The sequence below is a fragment of the Panthera onca genome, chromosome D4 (genome assembly GCF_046562875.1).
Source record: "Panthera onca isolate mPanOnc1 chromosome D4, mPanOnc1 haplotype 2, whole genome shotgun sequence".
Lineage (NCBI taxonomy): Eukaryota > Metazoa > Chordata > Mammalia > Carnivora > Felidae > Panthera > Panthera onca.
The window spans coordinates 1,028,039-1,047,155 of record NC_138351.1 but is presented as its reverse complement, the minus strand read 5'-3'; the positions used below and the strand labels follow the sequence as shown (position 1 = coordinate 1,047,155).

The 19,117-nt window shown below is 38.6% G+C and overlaps 1 protein-coding gene and 1 non-coding gene across 3 annotated transcripts in view; one reads left to right on the top strand and one right to left on the bottom strand.

The window, feature by feature from the left end:
- Window positions 1–19,117, bottom strand: part of SLC71A2 (solute carrier family 71 member 2) — a 73,279-nt gene that overhangs the window by 31,003 nt on the left and 23,159 nt on the right. Inside the window, exons 2-3 of one of the 2 annotated variants that reach the window (XM_078436129.2) lie at window positions 13,590–13,685; window positions 236–298 (exon numbers count right to left, since the gene is read on the bottom strand). In XM_078436129.2, coding sequence (XP_078292255.2) covers window positions 236–298; window positions 13,590–13,685 — 159 coding nt within the window. The remainder of the gene's footprint in view (window positions 1–235; window positions 299–13,589; window positions 13,686–19,117) is intronic. The other variant, XM_078436130.2, reaches the window with a different exon arrangement.
- On the top strand, window positions 4,051–4,177 carry LOC132663960 (small nucleolar RNA SNORA64/SNORA10 family). The gene has a single exon (XR_009603347.1). It is a non-coding gene; the product is annotated as a small nucleolar RNA SNORA64/SNORA10 family (small nucleolar RNA).

Genomic DNA, 19,117 nt, shown 5'->3' with positions numbered 1-19,117 from the left:
ATTACTTATGATCCCATTACAATAGCTTGCTAGCTAACCTCAGGTGCTATGGGGGTGGCTTTCCGCCCTAAACTTTTTCCTAACCCATTTATGTAAGCAGAACCTATTTCCCCACACTTTAGGTCTCCAGAACAAATACTGATTATTTCCCTACATCCCATTTAAACTTCCAGAGTTAAACTACTAAGGATTCCTGCCTTTGGTTCCTTGTGAACCACACAAAAACCATTCTTACCTTTACACCTTGAATGAGACCATTCATGAGGAATGTGTGTTGAGGAAATGTTTCATGTAGAACCTACAGAAAGCAAACATCAAGACAAATTCAAAAACAAATTAAAGGGAAAGGTTTTTGCCTCTGTTAATGTTAGGTTATGTAAAAAAGACAAACCCTGGAATAAAAACATTTGAAGTATCAGTGAAATATGGAAAATATCCTAAAAATATGAAAATGTAATAAATAATGAGGCAGAAATCTAAATAAGGCAAGAACTTACATCCCAGTGCTCAGGTGCTTTTCTTACAAAACCTTCTGTGGCAAACATAAATTGTTAACTGGCTACATCTTTCACCACCAACACTTTTAAGCATCACACACACACACACACACAGCTGTTTTTCTGTACTTCTACCTAAAATTTCATTGATATAAGACTAAATTTACAGTATTCCTGGGAAGCTAAGAATAGTGAGGCACTTCTGGATGATTACAGCAGATGGGAAAAGGCTGACAACAAACTCTAAAACAGTCGAAGAACAATAATATATGAAAGTAGAAAAAAAAGATCTTTGAAAAAGTATGCTTTCCAGAAATCAGGTCGGGGGATGGGGGTGGGGGGTGGGGAGGAGGTTAGATCTGGAGGAGGAGGAAAAACATCCATAGTTGAACAGGTTACAAAATAAGCTCCTGGTATCTTGCTCTCAAAGCTACTGACCTCCATATCTGTGCCCAATATAAGAATCAAAAAGCATAGTTCTGACAGAAACCATCAAAAGTCTACAGAAAACAGGCAACAACCTCTTTGACCTCAGCTGCAGCAATTTCTTGCTTGACACATCTCCAAAGGCAAGGAAATTAAAAGCAAAAATGAACTACTTGACTTCATCAAGATAAAAAGTTCTGCACTGCAAAGGAAACAATCAACAAACTAAAAGGCAACCGACAGAATGGGAGAAGATTATTTGCAAATGACATACTGAATAAAGGGCTAGTATCCAAAATCTATAAAGAACTTACCAAACTCCACACCTGAAAAACAAATAATCCAGTGAAGAAATGAGTAGAAGACATGAATAGACACTTTTCCAAAGAAGACATCCAGATGGTCAACAGACATATGAAACGATGCTCAACGTTACTCCTCATCAAGGAAATACAAATCAAAGCCACACTGAGATACCACCTCACACCGGTCAGAGTGGCTAAAATGAACAAATCAGGAGACTAGAGATGCTGGTGAGGAACCCTCTTGCACTGCTGCTAGGAGTGCTAACCGGTGCAGCTGCTCTGGAAAACAGTGTGGAGGTCCCTCAAAAAATTAAAAATAGAACTATCCTATGACCCAGCAAGAGCACTGCTAGGAATTTACCCAAGGGATACAGGAGTGCTGATACACATGGGCACATGTATCCTAATGTTTATAGCAGCATTTTCAACAATAGCCAAATTATGGAAAGAGCCTAAATGTCCATCAACTGATGAATGGATAAAAGAAGATGTGATTTATATATAGAATGGAATACTACGTGGCAATGAGAAAGAATGAAAACATGCCATTTGCAGCAACATCGATGGAACTGGAGGGTATTATGTTAAGTGAAATAAGTCATACAGAGAAAGACAGATACCATATGTTTTCACTCGTATGTGGATCTTGAGAAACTTAACGGAAGACCATGGGGGAGGGGAAGGGGAAAAAATAGTTACAAACAGAGAGGGAGGGAGGCAAACCACAAGAGTCTCTTAAATACAGAGAACAAACTGCAGGTTAATGAGGGGTGGGGAAGAAGGGAAAGTAGGTGATGGGCGTTGAGGAAGGCACTTGTTGAGATGAAGACTGGGTGTTGTATGGAAGTGAATTTGACGATAAATTATATTAAAGAAACAAAGAAAGAAAATTAAAAAAAAAAAAAGCATAGTTCACGGGTTCCTGGGGGGCTCAGTGGGTTAAGCCTCTGACTTTGGCTCAGGTCATGATCTCATGGTTCATGAGTTCTAGCCCCACACTGGGCTCTGTGCTGACATTGTGGAGCCTGCTTGGGATTCTCTCTCCCTTTCTCTGCCCCTTCCCTGCTTGCTCTCTCTCAAAATAAGTAAAATTTTTTAAAACGGGGAGGGCGCCTGGGTGGCTCAGTCAGTTAAGCATCTGCTCTTGGTTTTGGCTCAGGTCATGACCTCACAGTTGGTGAGTTTGAGCCCCACATCAGGCTCTGTGCTATCAGGTGGAGCCTGCTTGGGATCCTCTGCCCTCCATCTCCACCCCTCCCTTGCTCGCTCGCTCTCAAATATAACATTTTAAAAAATAAAAATAAATTTAAAAAACACAGAAAACAAAGTTCTCTGGACCGAGACTTCTACACAGGGTACCTGCAGAACCGAATGGGTGAGATTAAACAAGACAGTGCCCAAGGCCTCTTGAAACGGCTGCCAGGAGTAGCAGAAAGCCTTAAAATCAAATAATAAACCACTTCATCACAATAGAGGGATCTCTGAACCACATTGTCAAAAATCAAGAGCTCCTATAAGCAATGCCTGCATTCAATTCTGAGGAATAGGGCTTTCCACCCGGGTTGGGTAACGATACTCCAGCTACCAGAGGAATCTAGGCCACAGTGGCAAACTGGCAAAGTGATGCCCTTTGTGATTTGTATTTGTGTTTTTCAAAGTGATGTAGTTGTCAATGTGTAAATTTCAGGAAATTTCACCATACTCCCTATGATTTTTCTAGCATGTCACGGGAAACTGAAGATTTCAAAACATGGGGCTTGAATTGGCACATCACCAATTAGCTGAGTAAGCAGACAGTGGCCACTGCGGTTGATGGAGCCTATCTTCCAAATGTAATGTTTTTATCCCACTTGACGTTTACATTACCTGCCTAGCCCCAGATGACATTTGTTTCCACAATCTCTGATCTACCCCCTCATTTGTAAATATAAGCATATAAAACATTCAACAAAAATCTGAAAACCTCTGAAAGGCACAAAAAAGAACACAAATAGGAAAAGATAATCCACTTCACTGCTAAATAACCAAATTATGGTAGGAAACAGAAGAAAGTTTTAGAGTAAGTGCAAGTGTCCTCCAAGACATTCAAGAAAATGTTACATACATTAAAAACAATGTGCTGCACAGGGACCTATGCAGACTAAGCAAAACAAGAAAAATCTTGAAGAACTGATTACAGGAGAAAGCACAGAAATCCAGAAAAAGGAAGAGCATCAGAATGGATAAATATCAAGGTAAATATGGACTGTATAAATATTACAATGTACTACAGTCCTTAAAAAATACAGAATGTAGTTGCAAAACAGTAACGCAAAAAGTAGAAGAGAAACACATCTCTCTTGAAAGATGACAGAACAGGTAGACAAAAGACACCAGTGAATACATAAAAGATATCAAACGTAATGAACACATTTAACATACTTACCATATAGAGAACACTATTCTAGGGAATACTTGTTCTTTTCAGGCCATATGGAAAACTTATAAGACTTAGCCATATACTACGATACAAAACAAGCGTCAGCAAATTTAAAAGAACTAAAATAATTCATAATATGTTCTCTGATAATATAACAATCTAGAAAAGTCCCCAAATGTTTGGAAATTAAGACAATACACTTCCAACAATCCATGAGTCAAAGTAACAGGAAGTATTAGAAAAAGGAAGAAACTAAATGGTAATAAAGATACAACACATTAAACTCATGAGTATAAGCACATCAATGCTTAGAGACCAATTTAAAGTTTTAAATACATTAAAACTGAAAAGCAACAAAAGGCTGAAATCAATGTTCTAAGCTTCCATGTGAAGAACCTAGAAACCTCTCTCAGCTCTGCCCTATCATACTCAGTGTGTGGCTGGCATATTTTCAGAGAGAGGAAGGCCCTCCTAATGCATGATAGACCGGCCCCAAGTGGCCTCTCTCGGTTCCTAGGAGTGCAACAGTTGCTATCTGCACCTGGGGTCTTGTCAGCAGAATCCACCAACCTGCTCCTGTTGTCTTCCCCTTTCTAGCCAAGGCTACTTTTGATGTCATTTCCAAGACCTACAGCTATCTCACCCTTGACCTTTGGAAAGAGACTGTGTTCACCAAGTCTCCCTATCAGGAATTCACTGACCATCTTGTAAAATCCCACACCAGAGTCTCTGTGCAGAGGACCCAGGCTCCAGCTGTGGCCACCACATAGTTTTGTACAAAAAAATAAAGTGAATTAAAACTTGTTAAAAAAATAAGTAAAATAAAATAAAATAAAATAAAATAAAATAAAATAAAATAATCTAGAAAAAGAACAGCAAATCCAACCCAAAGAAATAATGAAATAAGGTAATAAAAGAACAGAAATCAATGAAATGAAATCTAAACATTCAATAATGAAAATCAACAAAACCAAAAGTAACTCCTTTGAAAAGATTAGAAATGATAATTCTTAAACTATTGGAACTACACCAAAATAAAAAGCTTTTGCACAGTGAAGGAAACCACAACTAATGACAAGATAATAAGGAATGTGAGAAGTAACTGCAAAAGACCTATCAGTAAGGGTATGTTAATACTCAAATTATTGAAAGAACTTACACAACTCAATACCAAAAAACAAAAAACAAAACAAAAAAAAAACCCAAATCCACAAATAATCCAATTAAAATGGGCAGAAAACCTGAAGAGACATTTTTTGCAGAGAAGACATAAAAATGGCCAATGGACACATGAACATCACTAATCATTGGGAAATGCAAATCAAAAGCACAATGAGATACCATGTCAGACCTGTAAGATGAATGGCTAGTATCAAAAAGCCAAGAAATAACAAGTGTTGGTAAGGATGCGGAGAAAAAGGAAACCTTCATGCACTGTTGGTGGGATTGTAAATTCGTGGAGCCACTATGGAAAAGAGTATGGAGGATCCTCAAAAATTAAAAATAGAATTACCATATGAACCAGTAATTCCACTCCTGGGTATTTACCTAAAGAAAACAAAAACACTAATTCAAAAAGATACATGTACCCCTATGTTGACTGAAGCATTATTTATAATAGCTAAGACATGGAAGCAATTTAAGTTTCCATTAATATATGAATGGATAAAGAAGATGTGGTATATATATACACAATGTAACATTACTTTGCCAGTTATAAAATAAAGAAGTCCCAGGGATGTACAATATAGGGAACTTAGCAAGACTATAACTTTGTATGGTGACAGATGGTAACTATCATGGTGGTGAGCGTTTTGCAATGTATAGAATTGTCAAATCACAATGTTGTACACCTGAAACTAACATAATATTATACTGTATTTCAATTAAAAATAAAAATAAAAAAAGTCACACACACACAGGGGAATATTACTCAGCCATTAAAAAAAGGAAGGAGGGGTGCCTGGGTGGCTAAGTGGGTTGAGTGCCCAACTTCGGCTCAAGTCATGGTCTTACAGCTTGTGAGGTCAAGACCCCTCTTTGGGCTCTATGCCGACGGATCAGAGCCTGGAGCCTGCTTCGAGTTCTGTGTCTCCCTCTCTCTCTGCCCCTCCCCCACTCACACTCTGTCTCTCTCTCAAATTCAACATTAAAAAAAAAAAAAAAGAAAAAAAGGAAGGAAATTCTGCCATTTGAGACAACATCAATGGACCCTGAGGGCATTTTGTTAAGAGAAATAAGTGAAAGACAAATATCAATTTTTTTGTGGAAGCAAATCTCACTTTTATGTGGAAGCAAACAAAACAAACAAGTTTATAGATACAGAGAACAGACAGGTAGTTGCCAGAGGCAGGGGATGAAGGGTGAAATGGATGAAGCTTCCAGTTATAAAATAAATTTATATCAAAACTGAGTGGGATTTATGCAAGGGTAGCCTAATATTCAAAAATCAATATAACTAACCACAATACCCAAATAAGGGGGAAAATCTGATTATTATCCGGTTATACGCAGAAAATTCATTTGTTAAAATTTAACACCCATTCAGGGTAACAACACTAAGCAAAATCAGAACAGAGGTGAACTTCCTTTCTCTGATAAAGACTATCTACAAAAACGAATCTACAGCAAATATCACATTTAATGGTAAATTTTAGATCACTTTCCACCAAAGAGCATCTAGGAGATAAGGACGTCCACTACTACGACTGCTTCTATTCAACACTGTACTGGATGTCACAGTAAGGCAGTAAGAAAGAAAGAAAAAAAAAAGGACTGGAAGGAGTTAACTGTCACTATTCACAAAATATGTGAATATGTATATAAAAATCTACAGATAAACACTTAGGATTAATGAGTGAGTTTAGCAAAATCACTAGACACAAGGTGAAAACACAAAAACAAATTGTTTTATATACCAACATAATAGAAAATTAAACCTTTAAAACTATACCATTTATTTATGGTTTTTAAATTTATTTTAATGTTATTTATTTTTGAGACAGAGACAGAGCACAAGCAGGGGAGGGGCAGAGAGAGAGGGAGACACAGAATCCGAAGCAGGCTCCAGGCTCTGAGCTGTCAGCACAGAGCCTGATGCGGGCTCTGTGAGATCATGACCTGAGCTGAAGTGGGACACTCAACTGACTGAGCCAGCCAGGTGCCCCTAAAACTGTACCATTTATAAAAACCATCAAATACCTAGGAATAAATCAGGTGAAAAATCTCTGCACTAAGAGAAAATATTACTCAAATTTTAAAGACTAGATATAAAGATGATATACCATGTAGAAGACTCAATATTATAAAGATCAGTTCTCCAATTAATCCATCCTCAATGTAATCAATCAAAATTCCCATCAAGTTACTGTGTGAATATTGAATAGCTGATTATAAAATGTATATAGATATATAAAAGGCCTACAATAGCCAAGGCAATCTTGAGGAAGAAGAACCAAGCTATAGAAGTTACAAAAGATAGCAAGATATTGCTACAGAAATCAACACAGCCTGGTACTGACACAGGACAATAGAGTAAGATATATAAATAGAATATAAAACTCAGAAACAAATCCATATGTATTTGGTTGACTGGTTTATGACAAAGTTGACACAGTGGGGAAAGGGAGATTTTTTTCAATAAATGCTGGTTCAACTATGCATTATTCATATGGAATCAAAAGGAATCTATACAAAGGACCCCTACAAAACACAGTGACTTATTTCTAGATGGATGGCAGATCTATGTGTGAAAAAGAAACCAATAAAACTTTGGGGAAGAAGGTTTCTTCAACAAGACTTTAAGAAAGCACTAACCTTAAGGGGAAAAATTAATAATCTGAACTGCATAAACTAAAGCCTGGCTAGCTGCAGGGTAAATCGGTAAAATTACTCTGGAAAACTTTTGGCAGTACATATATACTGAAGTTGAATGAAACCCTGCAATTTTACTCTTAAGTATATATTACAAGAAATGTGTATACACAATCATCAAAAGACTTTTACAAGAAATATCACGACAGCAATATATGTAAGAGGCAAAGACTGGAAACCCAAATGTTCATCAACCGAACAGATTTCAGTGATCTGATAAAAGGATTCACAGGACTCAGGAGTGGTTATATTCACAGTGACAATTGCTCACTCCATTTATTTCTTTGCCTCTCAGTATTTGACACTATTGTTCACTATTTCTTTAACTGTTCTCTTTACTCAGCTGGATTTTCTTTTTACCTCTTTGTACTTTCTTCTTCTTTTTTTAAAGTTTATTTATTTATTTTGAGAAAGAGAGAGCGCACAAGGAGGGGAGGGGCAGAGAGAGAGAGAGAGAGAGAGAGAGAGAGAGAGAGAGGACATTTTAGCAAAAGGATGCAGCTCAGAACTGCAAACTCACTGTTTTTGCCTAAAGTTCAGTAGTTGAATGAATCAATGCTTCTCGGTTTGTTGTATGTGTTTGAATTCCAGAGCACTGAAATGTTGTTTGACTGTTCTGTCCAATTTTATTAGAAGAGAATTTGCTGACCTCCTTATACCATCATGTCAAAAGTCTGACAGTAACTTTTGGAAGAAAAAAAGATAAAACCTGAACACTGCTTCAGAGACCTGTGTGACATTATTAACGTAAAAGTGTGTGATAGAAGTCCCCAAACAAAAGGACAGAGGAGGCAACAACAATACTTGAAGAAATAATGGCCAAAAAATTCCCAAGTTTGATTAAAAATATTAATTTATAGACCCTATCAGCTAAATAAACCCCAAGTAAAAGTAACACAAAGAGATCCACACTTAGACACCTTAATGCACAAATTATTAAAAGACAAAGAGAAAAATCTCTAGGCACAGAAAAGAAAAAAAAATGAAAATGAATTCACCACATACAGTAGGGACCGATAAATTATTCTGTAAAGGGACATATAGTACATAGGAAATATTTCAGGGTACATGGTCCGTGTTGCAACTCAACTCTGCCATTGCAGCACCAAAGCAGCCACATTCAATGGGCACTACTGAGGTCCAACAAATTTTTATTTATGGCTACTTCTACCTGAATTTCATATCAATTTCATATTTTCTTTCAACTGTTTCCAAATGTTTACATTTTACATTTAAAAATGTAAAAATTGGGGCACCTGGGTGGCTCCATCGATAAAACATCATCCAACTCTAGATTTCAGCTCAGTTCATCTTACAGTTGTGAGATGAGGCCCTATGTCGGGCTCTGCCCTGAGTCTGCTTAAGATTCTCCCTCTCCCCAGGGGCGCCTGGGTGGCTTAGTCGGTTGAGTGTCCGACTTCAGTTCAGGTCATGATCTCACGGTTCATGGGTTCGAGCCCCACGTCGGGCTCTGTGCTGACAGCTTGGAGCCTGGAGCCTACTTCGGATTCTGTGTCTCCCTCTCTCTCTCTGCTCCTGCCCCACTCATGCTGTCTCTCTCTCTCAAAAATAAACATTAAAAAAAAATTTAGATTCTCCCTCTCCTGTTCCCTGCTCATGCTCACTCTCGCTCTCAAAAAAAAAAAAAAAAAAAAAAAAAAAAAAGTAAAAACCATCCTTAGCACACAGATCACATAAAAACAGGCAGTAAGCCAGGTTAGGCCTGTAGGCCATACTTTACAGACCCTGATGGAAGGAAAACAACAATACTTAGGAAGAGCTGACTTCCCATCAGATAAAATGGATGCCAGAGGGCAACGTAATGATATAAGCACTAAAAAACCTATGAAAAAAATCAGCATGTTTTATATATCAAATTTTAAGAAAGGAGACCTACCAACTGTTATACTTCATGTCAACTCTTCTTATAATTGTACCAAAGTTGGAAATCAGCACTGCTTTTTTTTTAAGCATTCAAAAGTTTACTGATATAAACAGACTATAACATACACCCAGAGCACACAGGAGAGAAATAAACGCCAAGCAAAAGTCAGTACATCTGCTTAGTTAAGTCTCATTATATCACAACACTCAGCTGTGCAAGAGAAAAGAGAGATTTATCACATTGTGATCATATAAACATTTTTACTGAATGCCACTTATCTCATTTTAATAATTATAAGGCGCACAAGAGGGAAAATTCTGGGTACTTGGTCAAAAAACCATTAGAAAACTATCAAAACTATAAGATGGACCTGAACCCCCAGATTCCAGGAAGCAAGACAGTCTCCATGTGACTAAAGCTAGAACTTGACTTCCTTTTACGTGGAGAGCAAAGCACCCGTGTACTATGCTCCAAATGCCCCAACAGTCCCATCCCATTCTACCTACCTCAGTTCCCAAAAGGAAATGATTAAGTGAAGGAAAAGAAGGGCTGGACTGAAGAGGAAATAAGGTGGAGACAAGACAGAATATATGGTTTGTTGAATAAATGAGCACATATTTTGACAGTAAGGACAGGAAACCGAATGTGGCAGCAAAGTGTTTAAATGGCACTCTCTGATTATTAGATCACCATATGGAGAGGATGGTGTGGGGGAATACTGTATTCTTGAATCTCTAGCTTGCAAAAGAAAATCTGCAAATTCCAAGAACAGAATTTTCCACTCACAGGGACCAGTATTAAGTGTATCTTTATTGAAATAGTGCTCTATTTAAGTATGTCTGAAGATGTTTATGTTAGTTTAATCAGATAACTTTATTTGCAATAAAATGAGATTAGGCCCTCCAAGAGGATGCACATTTTGAATAGAGGGTACAGTGTAAGTCAGGGACGTAAAGAGTCATTTTTACGTACAAACTACTGCTACTAGAAGGTTAAGCCAATGTGTGAGGTCAACTTCACAAATCTGCTTCAGTGTATTAGGGGCTGAGAACTTTCTGATGGTATTTAATAAACTACGGTTGTACTCTAGGACATGGCTACAAGTGACAGGCAACAAATCTCACATAGAAAATGACTAAGAAAGAGTAAATTGTTCTCTACTACTTCAGACAGAGGGCTCCTACTGGTGCTAAAATGCAAACAGTCAGATTGAACAAAATATTAGTATGTAGGTACTGTTCTGTATCTCCAAATCGTTCCCTCAGACGACTTCTGTTCTAGATCTCCAAATCCTTCCCTCAGATGACTTCTCGCCCAACGGAAACAGGACAGAGTGCTGTCCACTAGTTATAGAATAGAACCAACCCTAGGGGTGCCTGGGTGGCTCAGTCGGTTAAGCATCTGACTTCGGCTCAGGTCATGATCTCACAGTCTGTGAGTTTGAGCCCCGCATCGGACTCTGTGCTGACAGCTCAGAGCCTGGAGCCTGCTTCGGATTCTGTGTCTCCCTCTCTCTCTGCCCCTCCCCTGCTCAAGCTCTGTCTCTCAAAAATGGATAAATGTTAAAAAAAACACTTTTTTTAGAATGGAACCCACACATGAACCGTCATCCTAACAGTTACATCATGGTGGGTGACAGATGCAAGATGCCAAGAACTAGTTATCTGACAACAGTGAACCCAACGTAAAGATGATAAACAAACTGCTGCAATGAAATAAACCCTAATTTTGTTCCTTCCTCATCAAACAACCTAACATTATCAGTTCTCTGTCCAACCAGAAAAGGCAGAAAGTGGAGGGAAATGCCAGAGAAAAAAAAAACCTTTTTTCCCCCAAAAGGAAGAGGGAACCAGCCCCGCAACATCAGAACAAAAACAGATGTAGCAAACTATGGTGTAAAGGCTGGGGAAGACAGGACAGTAGAGGACATTTAGCCTTACTTGACTCCAAGAGCTCAGAAAAAGAGAATGAACCCATCTACTAACTCAGCAACACTTCTATGAAGTGTGTCAGAGTGATGCTAGCAACTCTCTATTCCACACACATAAATGTTTATTTTAACCAAATCTTTGCAAGCACCAAAACTGGCTCGAAACTGGAAAGAGGCAGTAAAGCAGCATTTTAGCTGGCTTCGAAGGCTGCATTCCAAGGTCTAACAAGGACAAAGAACCACCAGGAAAATTATCTGCATTGAGCAGTAAGAAGAAAAGCACATCAGTCTTTGGGATAAATTAAAATTAACTAACTAGGGGTGGCTGGGTGGCTCAGCTGGTTAAGCGTCTGACTTCAGCTCAGGTCATGATCTCACGGTTCATGAGTTTGAGCACCACATTAGGCTGTCTGATGTCAGCACAGAGCCCACTTCGGATCCTGTCTCCCTCTCTCTCTGCCCCTCCCCTGCTCATGATCTCTCTCTCTCTCAAAAATAAATAAACATTAAAAATAATAAATAAAATAAAATAATTAATTGAAATTAAAACGGATCTGACAATCTGTTGTAGGACCAAAAAGGTTCCCAAGGATTTGAACTGTCTGGAAGGTGGTCTCAGAATTCTTAACAAGGCCTCAAAAGTATCCCAAGTATTCTTCATTTCACTCTGAAGTCTTACTAGAGAATGATTATAGGATTAACTCTATATTGAGAAACCTGCTGAACCACTACAGATTTCTGGCTGCATCAGAAAAATACTTTTTAAAACTCTTAACAAAGAAGCTGAGGGGGACAGGCAGTCAGAGAGCTAGGACCAAAAATAACATAGTTCAGGGGCACCTGGGCAGCTCAGTCAGTTGAGCACCCAACTTCGGCTCAGGCCATGATCTCATGGCTCGTGGGTTCGAGCCTCATGTCAGGCTCTGTGCTGACAGCTCAGAGCCTGGGCCTGCTTCAGATCCTGTGTGTCTGTCTCTCTGTCTCTGCCCCTGCACACGTTCTGTCTTTCTCTGTCTCTCAAAAATGAACAAACATTGAAAAAAAAATTTTTTTTAAATAACGTAATTCCTTAAAATGAGTGGCCTGGCATGTCTATATTCACACTAAAAACAGGTCTCAAAGAAACAATCCCTTGAGGACACACATGTGTGCCTACAATGCATATATTTATTATTCAAAGAAAACATCTACTAAGCACCGTGTCAAAGGCAGCCCAATGATGAACACAGCAGGCTCATGAAACTTAAAATGGGGGACCCCCATTAACTAATAACCATTACCTTCTGTAATAAAGCATTAGGAAGGAAAAGGCAGTGCAACAAGACAGAATAAAACAAGTTTAAAAAGAGGCAATCTTTTAAGTCGACTGTTCCATCCAAGTAGTAATTTTAATTAATCAAATTTTATTTTAATGCACCAAAAGAATTAAAAATTTAAAAACCACACAGCAAAGTCCTACATAAGGCTAACAGCCACCCTCTAAAGTTAGCTATTTGCCAAACCTATTTTGGGAACAAAGTTTACCTGTATACAAAGGGATTCTTTGGTTAAGGCAAAATGTTAACTGGGAAGAGTTAACCACCAATGAGTTTTAAAGAACAATTTAAGACAAAATGAAATTTCAGGCCAATTTTAAAATATCCTTTTTTCAATTTTAAAATGTATTTATTAAAATCATTAGCGATAAAGCACCTAAAATCTACAAGCCACGTTTTCTTTAGCATCTCCCTTCCCTCTATCCACACTATACATCAAATATCCAGGTTATTGCTAAGAAATTGAATGCAGCCTCTGCAAAGAAATGGCAATAGGTAAGCTAGCTACCAAAAATGAAAATCTGCACATTCTTACAATTATCACTTGTGTTACAAGGGACTCACCAATCTATTTACTATGTTCTTAGTCAAAGGCCATTACATCCAAAGTCAGTTATAAACTTTGACAAAGTTTTGTGATAAGTTCCTCTAGTGCAGCTTAATGATCTTCCTAAATGCAGATAGTTCACTCACAGCACTTCCAAGATTCTGGTTCAGTGGGAATGTCTTGTTACTTAACAATATTTAATGAGGAGCCCAGGTGTTTTGTTGCAGGTAGTTCACAGTCTACACAGTGGAAACAACCCAGCGGAATAAGCAGTCTTAAATCATTGTCAAATCTACTCTCAAACACACAGCTAGACATACAACCCTGAGGATATGTGCTTAAGAACCTCTCTTTTGCTTTCAAAAAAACCAACTTGTTCAGCAATACTTACAGTTAACATTGGAGTTGTCAACAAGCCCCACGCAAAGAATTCTAGGAAGATGACAATAGCAGCATGGTACACACTTGGTCGGCCAAAGCCCTGTAGCTAAAAAAGGAGGAAAGTTATTATGAAAACTAGTAAACATATGTAAGAAATCCATTACCCTAATAGTATCTAACACAAAAAAAGTGCTACACAAAATAAACTTAAAACCTACCTATATTGTGTAAGATAAAACTTCATTCTGCGGTATGCCTGATTCCTTCATCTTGCCTCATCACAGAAGATGCCAAGGTTAAAAAGTTTTTACTTGTCTCATCAATGCAAATAACTGAGTTCTGGTTGAGAACCAATTGGGGCTTTAAGAGACTGAGGTTTCGGGACCTGACTATTCTGTCTCATACTAATTCCTCCGCAACGTGGCTGCTCTAACCTAAAGTTTCCCTAGCTATGTAATGACATGTGGGTACGTGGGTCTCTTACTCAAGAGCTTCCAGGGCAGCACAGATGATTTAAATGATTTAAATGATGGCGGGCAGAGGAAGAACAATAAGGAAAACACAGTCCATACCACAGTGTCAAAATCCAGCTTTCGGTGTCTATTGCGTTTTAAGACTGTGCCTGTTTTCCTAATTTTCTGCAGTTTGTGACTTCTGCATACAAAAATCTAAATTGTCTTCAATTTAATGTTCTTTGGCTTTGTGACATCCTCACTAGAAGATTAGGTGCCTTGCTACTGTTTGGTAGTAACTAGAAGTGATGCTTGCAAAAGACTCTATAAAATCCACACTATTCCTATGTTTATATCTTTAATTTTTTAAAAGGTAAAAGTATATCCACATGGTTTAAATGCAATCTAATCATAAGGAAATGATCAGACAAATCTAGATCGTGGGACATTATATAAGACAACATTATATAAGACAAAATGTCCATGTCAATGGGCCACCTGGGTGGCTCAGTTGGTTAAGCATCCAACTCTTGATTTCAGCTCAAGTTGTGATCTCTGGGTTCATGAGACTGAGCCCACATCGGGCATTGCACTGATAGCCCGGAAAACCTGCTTGGGATTTTCTCTCCTACCTCTTCTCTCTGCCCCTCCCCCACTGGCTCATGTGTGCATGCATGTGCGTGCACTCTCTCTCAAAAGAATCTAAAAAAAAAAAAAAAAAGTCAATGTCATAAAAGACAAAAAATAAAGGCAGGGAGATTCATACACATTGAAGGAGGTAAGAGCTGCAACAACCAAATGTGGGATCCTGGACTAGATCCTTGATGAAAAGAGAACAAAACCATAAAATGTGAATTTGGACTACATATTAGATAATAATATGGGTGGTTCTTGATGTCTGCACCTTATTATCAAATGGTTTAGCCAAACAAACAAAAAAATGGTACATACATACTTCCTAAAGCAAATGTTACAAAATGTTAACTGCTAAAGTTAGACGAAGGGAATAGAATTTCAATGTTTTTGGAGTTTTGGAAATTTTCAGAGCCAAGAACAATTGTTATTAAAAATTCAAACTTAGGGGCGCCTCAGTGGCTCAGCCTCACTCTTGATTTTGGCTCAGGTCATGATCTCATGGTTCACGGGATTGAGCCCTGCATCAGGCTCTGTGTTGTCAGCGCAGAGCCTGCCACAGATCCTCTGTCACCCTCTCCCTGCCCAGCCCCCCGCTCTTGTTCTCTCTCTCAAAAATAAACATTAAAAAAAATTCACACTTGTAAATTTCTCAATTTTTTTTCAATGTCCAAAAGTAAGTACTTTTAAATGTCATTAAATAAGACATTTGCAAAAACAGAAAACATTTTACAAAGTTTAAAAGAAAAAGTATTTCCTCCTCCCCCAAAACCAAAAGGCCTTGAACATAACCATCAAAAAGCACTATTTTGCAACTGTCCTTTACGAACAGAAGAATGAATGGAAATGGAAGCAACTGTTCAGCCTCTACCCGTGGCTAAGCCTTCTGAGACTCTGTGTAAGTTATTCCTGCTGCTGGAGACAGAAACCTTGCCATTGCCCTTGGCTCTACCCACACTCTCCTCCATCTAATTCCACCACCTCTAGCACAGATTACAGAGTAGCTTTCCAGCCCTGTTCCCTCACCCACTGCACAGCAGCCAGGGATCCATTCAAATGTAAATCAGATCCTGGGAACTCCTCTGCTCCAGGGCCTTCAGTCCCCCATCCCACTGGTCCCACAAGGTCTCCCACCTTTCTATCCCCTTGTTATGCTCTTGTTTTCTAGAGTATTCCAACAAACGGTAGGATTCATTTTTATCTACCTCCCACGGAATGGTAACTTAAATGCTATGAAGGATGTATCCCAAATAGCCCTCCTCTCACCCCACTACAGTAGATAGTAAGCACTCCACAACATACATGGGAGGGAAGAAGGATTTCTTCTCTGATCTTTTAAACAGCAAAACCCGGGGTACCTAGGTGGCTCAGTCAGTTAAGCCTCCACTTCGGCTCAGGTCACGATCTTGCAGTTGGTGAGTTTGAGCCCCACATCGGGCTCCTTGTTGACAGCTCGGAGCCTGCTTCGGATGCTGTGCCCCCCCCCCCCAGTCCCCCCTTTCTGTCCCTCCCCAACTCGTGCTCTTTCTATCTCAAAAATAAACATTAAAAAAATAAAAATAAATAATAAACAGCAAAACCCAAAATGCAGAAAAAGTTTTGAAACAGATGACCCAGTTTCTTCAACAAGGAAATGGTATGGGCAAGAAAAAAAGAAAAAGGAGGGAGAACTATGTTAGCACATAGATTGACAGAAATTTCAGAAATATTAACCAAAAGCAGTATGTGGGGCTTTGGGTTTTGACTCAAACTAGCTGGAAAAAAGACAATTCTGAGACAATCATGGAAATTCGAAAACAGACTATTAGCTGACAATAAAGAATTATACTCCTTGTAATAATGGTATTGAAGTAAGGCATGTTTTTAAAAGATCTTTCTTTCTTAGAGATACATACTAATGTGTATGTTTGTGAAACGTGAGTATGTTTGGAATCTGTTTTAAAATTTATAGAAAAAATGTGGAACTGGTGGCAAAAATAAATTTTAGAGAAGTAAATTAGATGGTATTTCCCAATAATTTCTAATTATTTGGGTGAAAATTCTGATAGTCACCACCCAACACTACAAAGCAATTGCTTCCAGTGGGTGAGTCTGTCAACAGATAGCCCAAACATTCCTTTTGAATCATTCATTTTAATCATTAAGCATCACACATACAAGAATCTCAAAAAACTCTGAAAACAGTGGAAACTGTTTCCTAAGAAACACAGGAAGGCAACCCTGTTTCTTGTTTGCAGTTTCTGTGGTTTGGTGATTTCACAAGCAATGAAGCTCTATTTGTGGAGACCACTGGGATAGAGATCCATGTGGCTGCAATGCTGACTAAACATAAAGACAGATATACACCTTAATCTGTGTGCTGTATCTTCAGGATATTACGCTATTTTAACAACTTGCAAAAAAACAGACAACCTACCTTTTTGTTTATATATTGTATGTTTAGATGTACCGTTTAGAAATTGTTTAACAAACACCTCTTCTGAAATGCCAACACTTTCTTATTCTCACTTCTACATAAATGAATTGAACCATCATTCATCCCTTAGTCAATGCCAGTGACACATCAGAGAAAGGGAGGGTAACAGGCAGGCCTTGGTACGGCGGGAACTAAGTGTGGGCAACTGGATACAAGAAGGTGACAAAAATAAATCTGCCTTCCTTCCAATTCTTCCTAAGCTCTTGGTGGTCAGTATGCTGATGAAAAACGTATCAGAAGTTTCTTCCTTAAATCGTGTGAGCGAATCAGAAAGATTTTAGCAAAACTCAACTGCCTGTATCCAGTTGAGCCTGATCTAGTGCGGTCTCCCTGGATCAGTTCAATGTCTACTCTCTCGATGCCCCTTTATACATCAGTATGGAACACGGAGATGTTTAGACGACGAGCATATGGTGATGTCTTTATACACTGGTATTACCATCTTTCCCACAAATGACTGCAATGGCCTCTTAACCCTATCTGGACTTCTCTTCCCTGCCTTTTCCAAATCTTTCTTGGTACCACGCTCACGTCATCCTATTATACCTGTGGAAATAGGTATATACCTCAGCAAAAAGTGAGCCGCAAATTCCTCTCATCCCTGTACACATCACGTTTTGCAATGTGACTGTGCTGCCTCTGCCACCAAAAGGTAGTCTATTTCTTCACTTCCCTGGGTCTGGGCTGGCTTAACGACTTGCTCTAACCAACAGATGTTAGGTGAAGTGACAACATGGACTTCCGAACCGAGGCCTCCAAGACCACATGGAACTGCCTTCTAGGCACAGGAGGATGAAAGTGTATGAAGCCCTCTCTACTGAGCTACCTAGACCAGCTGGTGAACAGCATCACCACCTGGACGACACAGGAGAAAGGCAATCTTAGTTCACTCAAACCCATCAAGCCTGCAGGTGACTACGAAGCGGGAGTCACTCCAAGCAACTCCAGTGAAGAAGCCCAAGATGACCTAATCCAAAGAACTGTCATTAATGGTTGTGGTTTTAAAGCCACTAAATTTGGGGTTAGTTTCTTATGTAGTGATCATTAACTGATTCAGCACCCCCCTTGACCTCATGATTAAGTTTTAAACTCTTAAGACTTTCTTGGGATCCCTTTTGTAGCTATCCAATCTCATCCCTCAGTCCACCCATAACTGTGAAAATCAATAAACGGAAATCCCTCTAAAATTGAGCCAGTAAGCCCCTGCTCCAGGATGCAAACCTCAGTGGGTTCCTTTTTTACGGTAGTGATGACTTGCCTAGCATACTGAAGTTAGCCTATAAGTGAAAAAAAGGCATGGTCCCCAGCATTCTGTTTAAAAGACCGGTCACAGAAACCAGTAAGCAATGAATATATATATTTTTTAACTTGAGGAGTTAACGTTGTATTGCTTGACACTCAGTCCTGTTAATTAAGCCTACTGTAATTCTCTCCTAAAGAGAGGTAACTAGAGGTTTACAGTCACTCTGGCTACAGAGACGTTTGTAACTAGTCATCAAAACAAAACACTGCAAAACAAGTATTCCCTGGGATTTCATTCAAAATGGGACACAGAAACCAACGAATAAATCACTACATACATATCCCTAAAAGTTAGCAATGCGCTTAAATACAAGGAAACAAAATATCAAACTCATGAAAGCCAGTACTGAAAGAACTACATACTTGGACTTAGCATTTCTCTTCCACCTAATGTGGTCTTTTGGCATCTTTTTTTTATGGAACATACTTTTTTTTAAAGAAAGTACAACTGTTAGTTACACTGACATATGAATGGTGTAAAACCTTACAATAAGGGAATATACATGTTCTATTCTCCACAGGTATTCACAAAGTTAGAAATCTGTCTTATATTTATTTACATGTATATTCACGAGTAAAAACATACTTTTACATAACTGGTAACAGAATATACAGGTTACCTTTTTTACCTTTATTTCTCTCCATGTCACTGCATCCAAATCCTCATTCTTTATA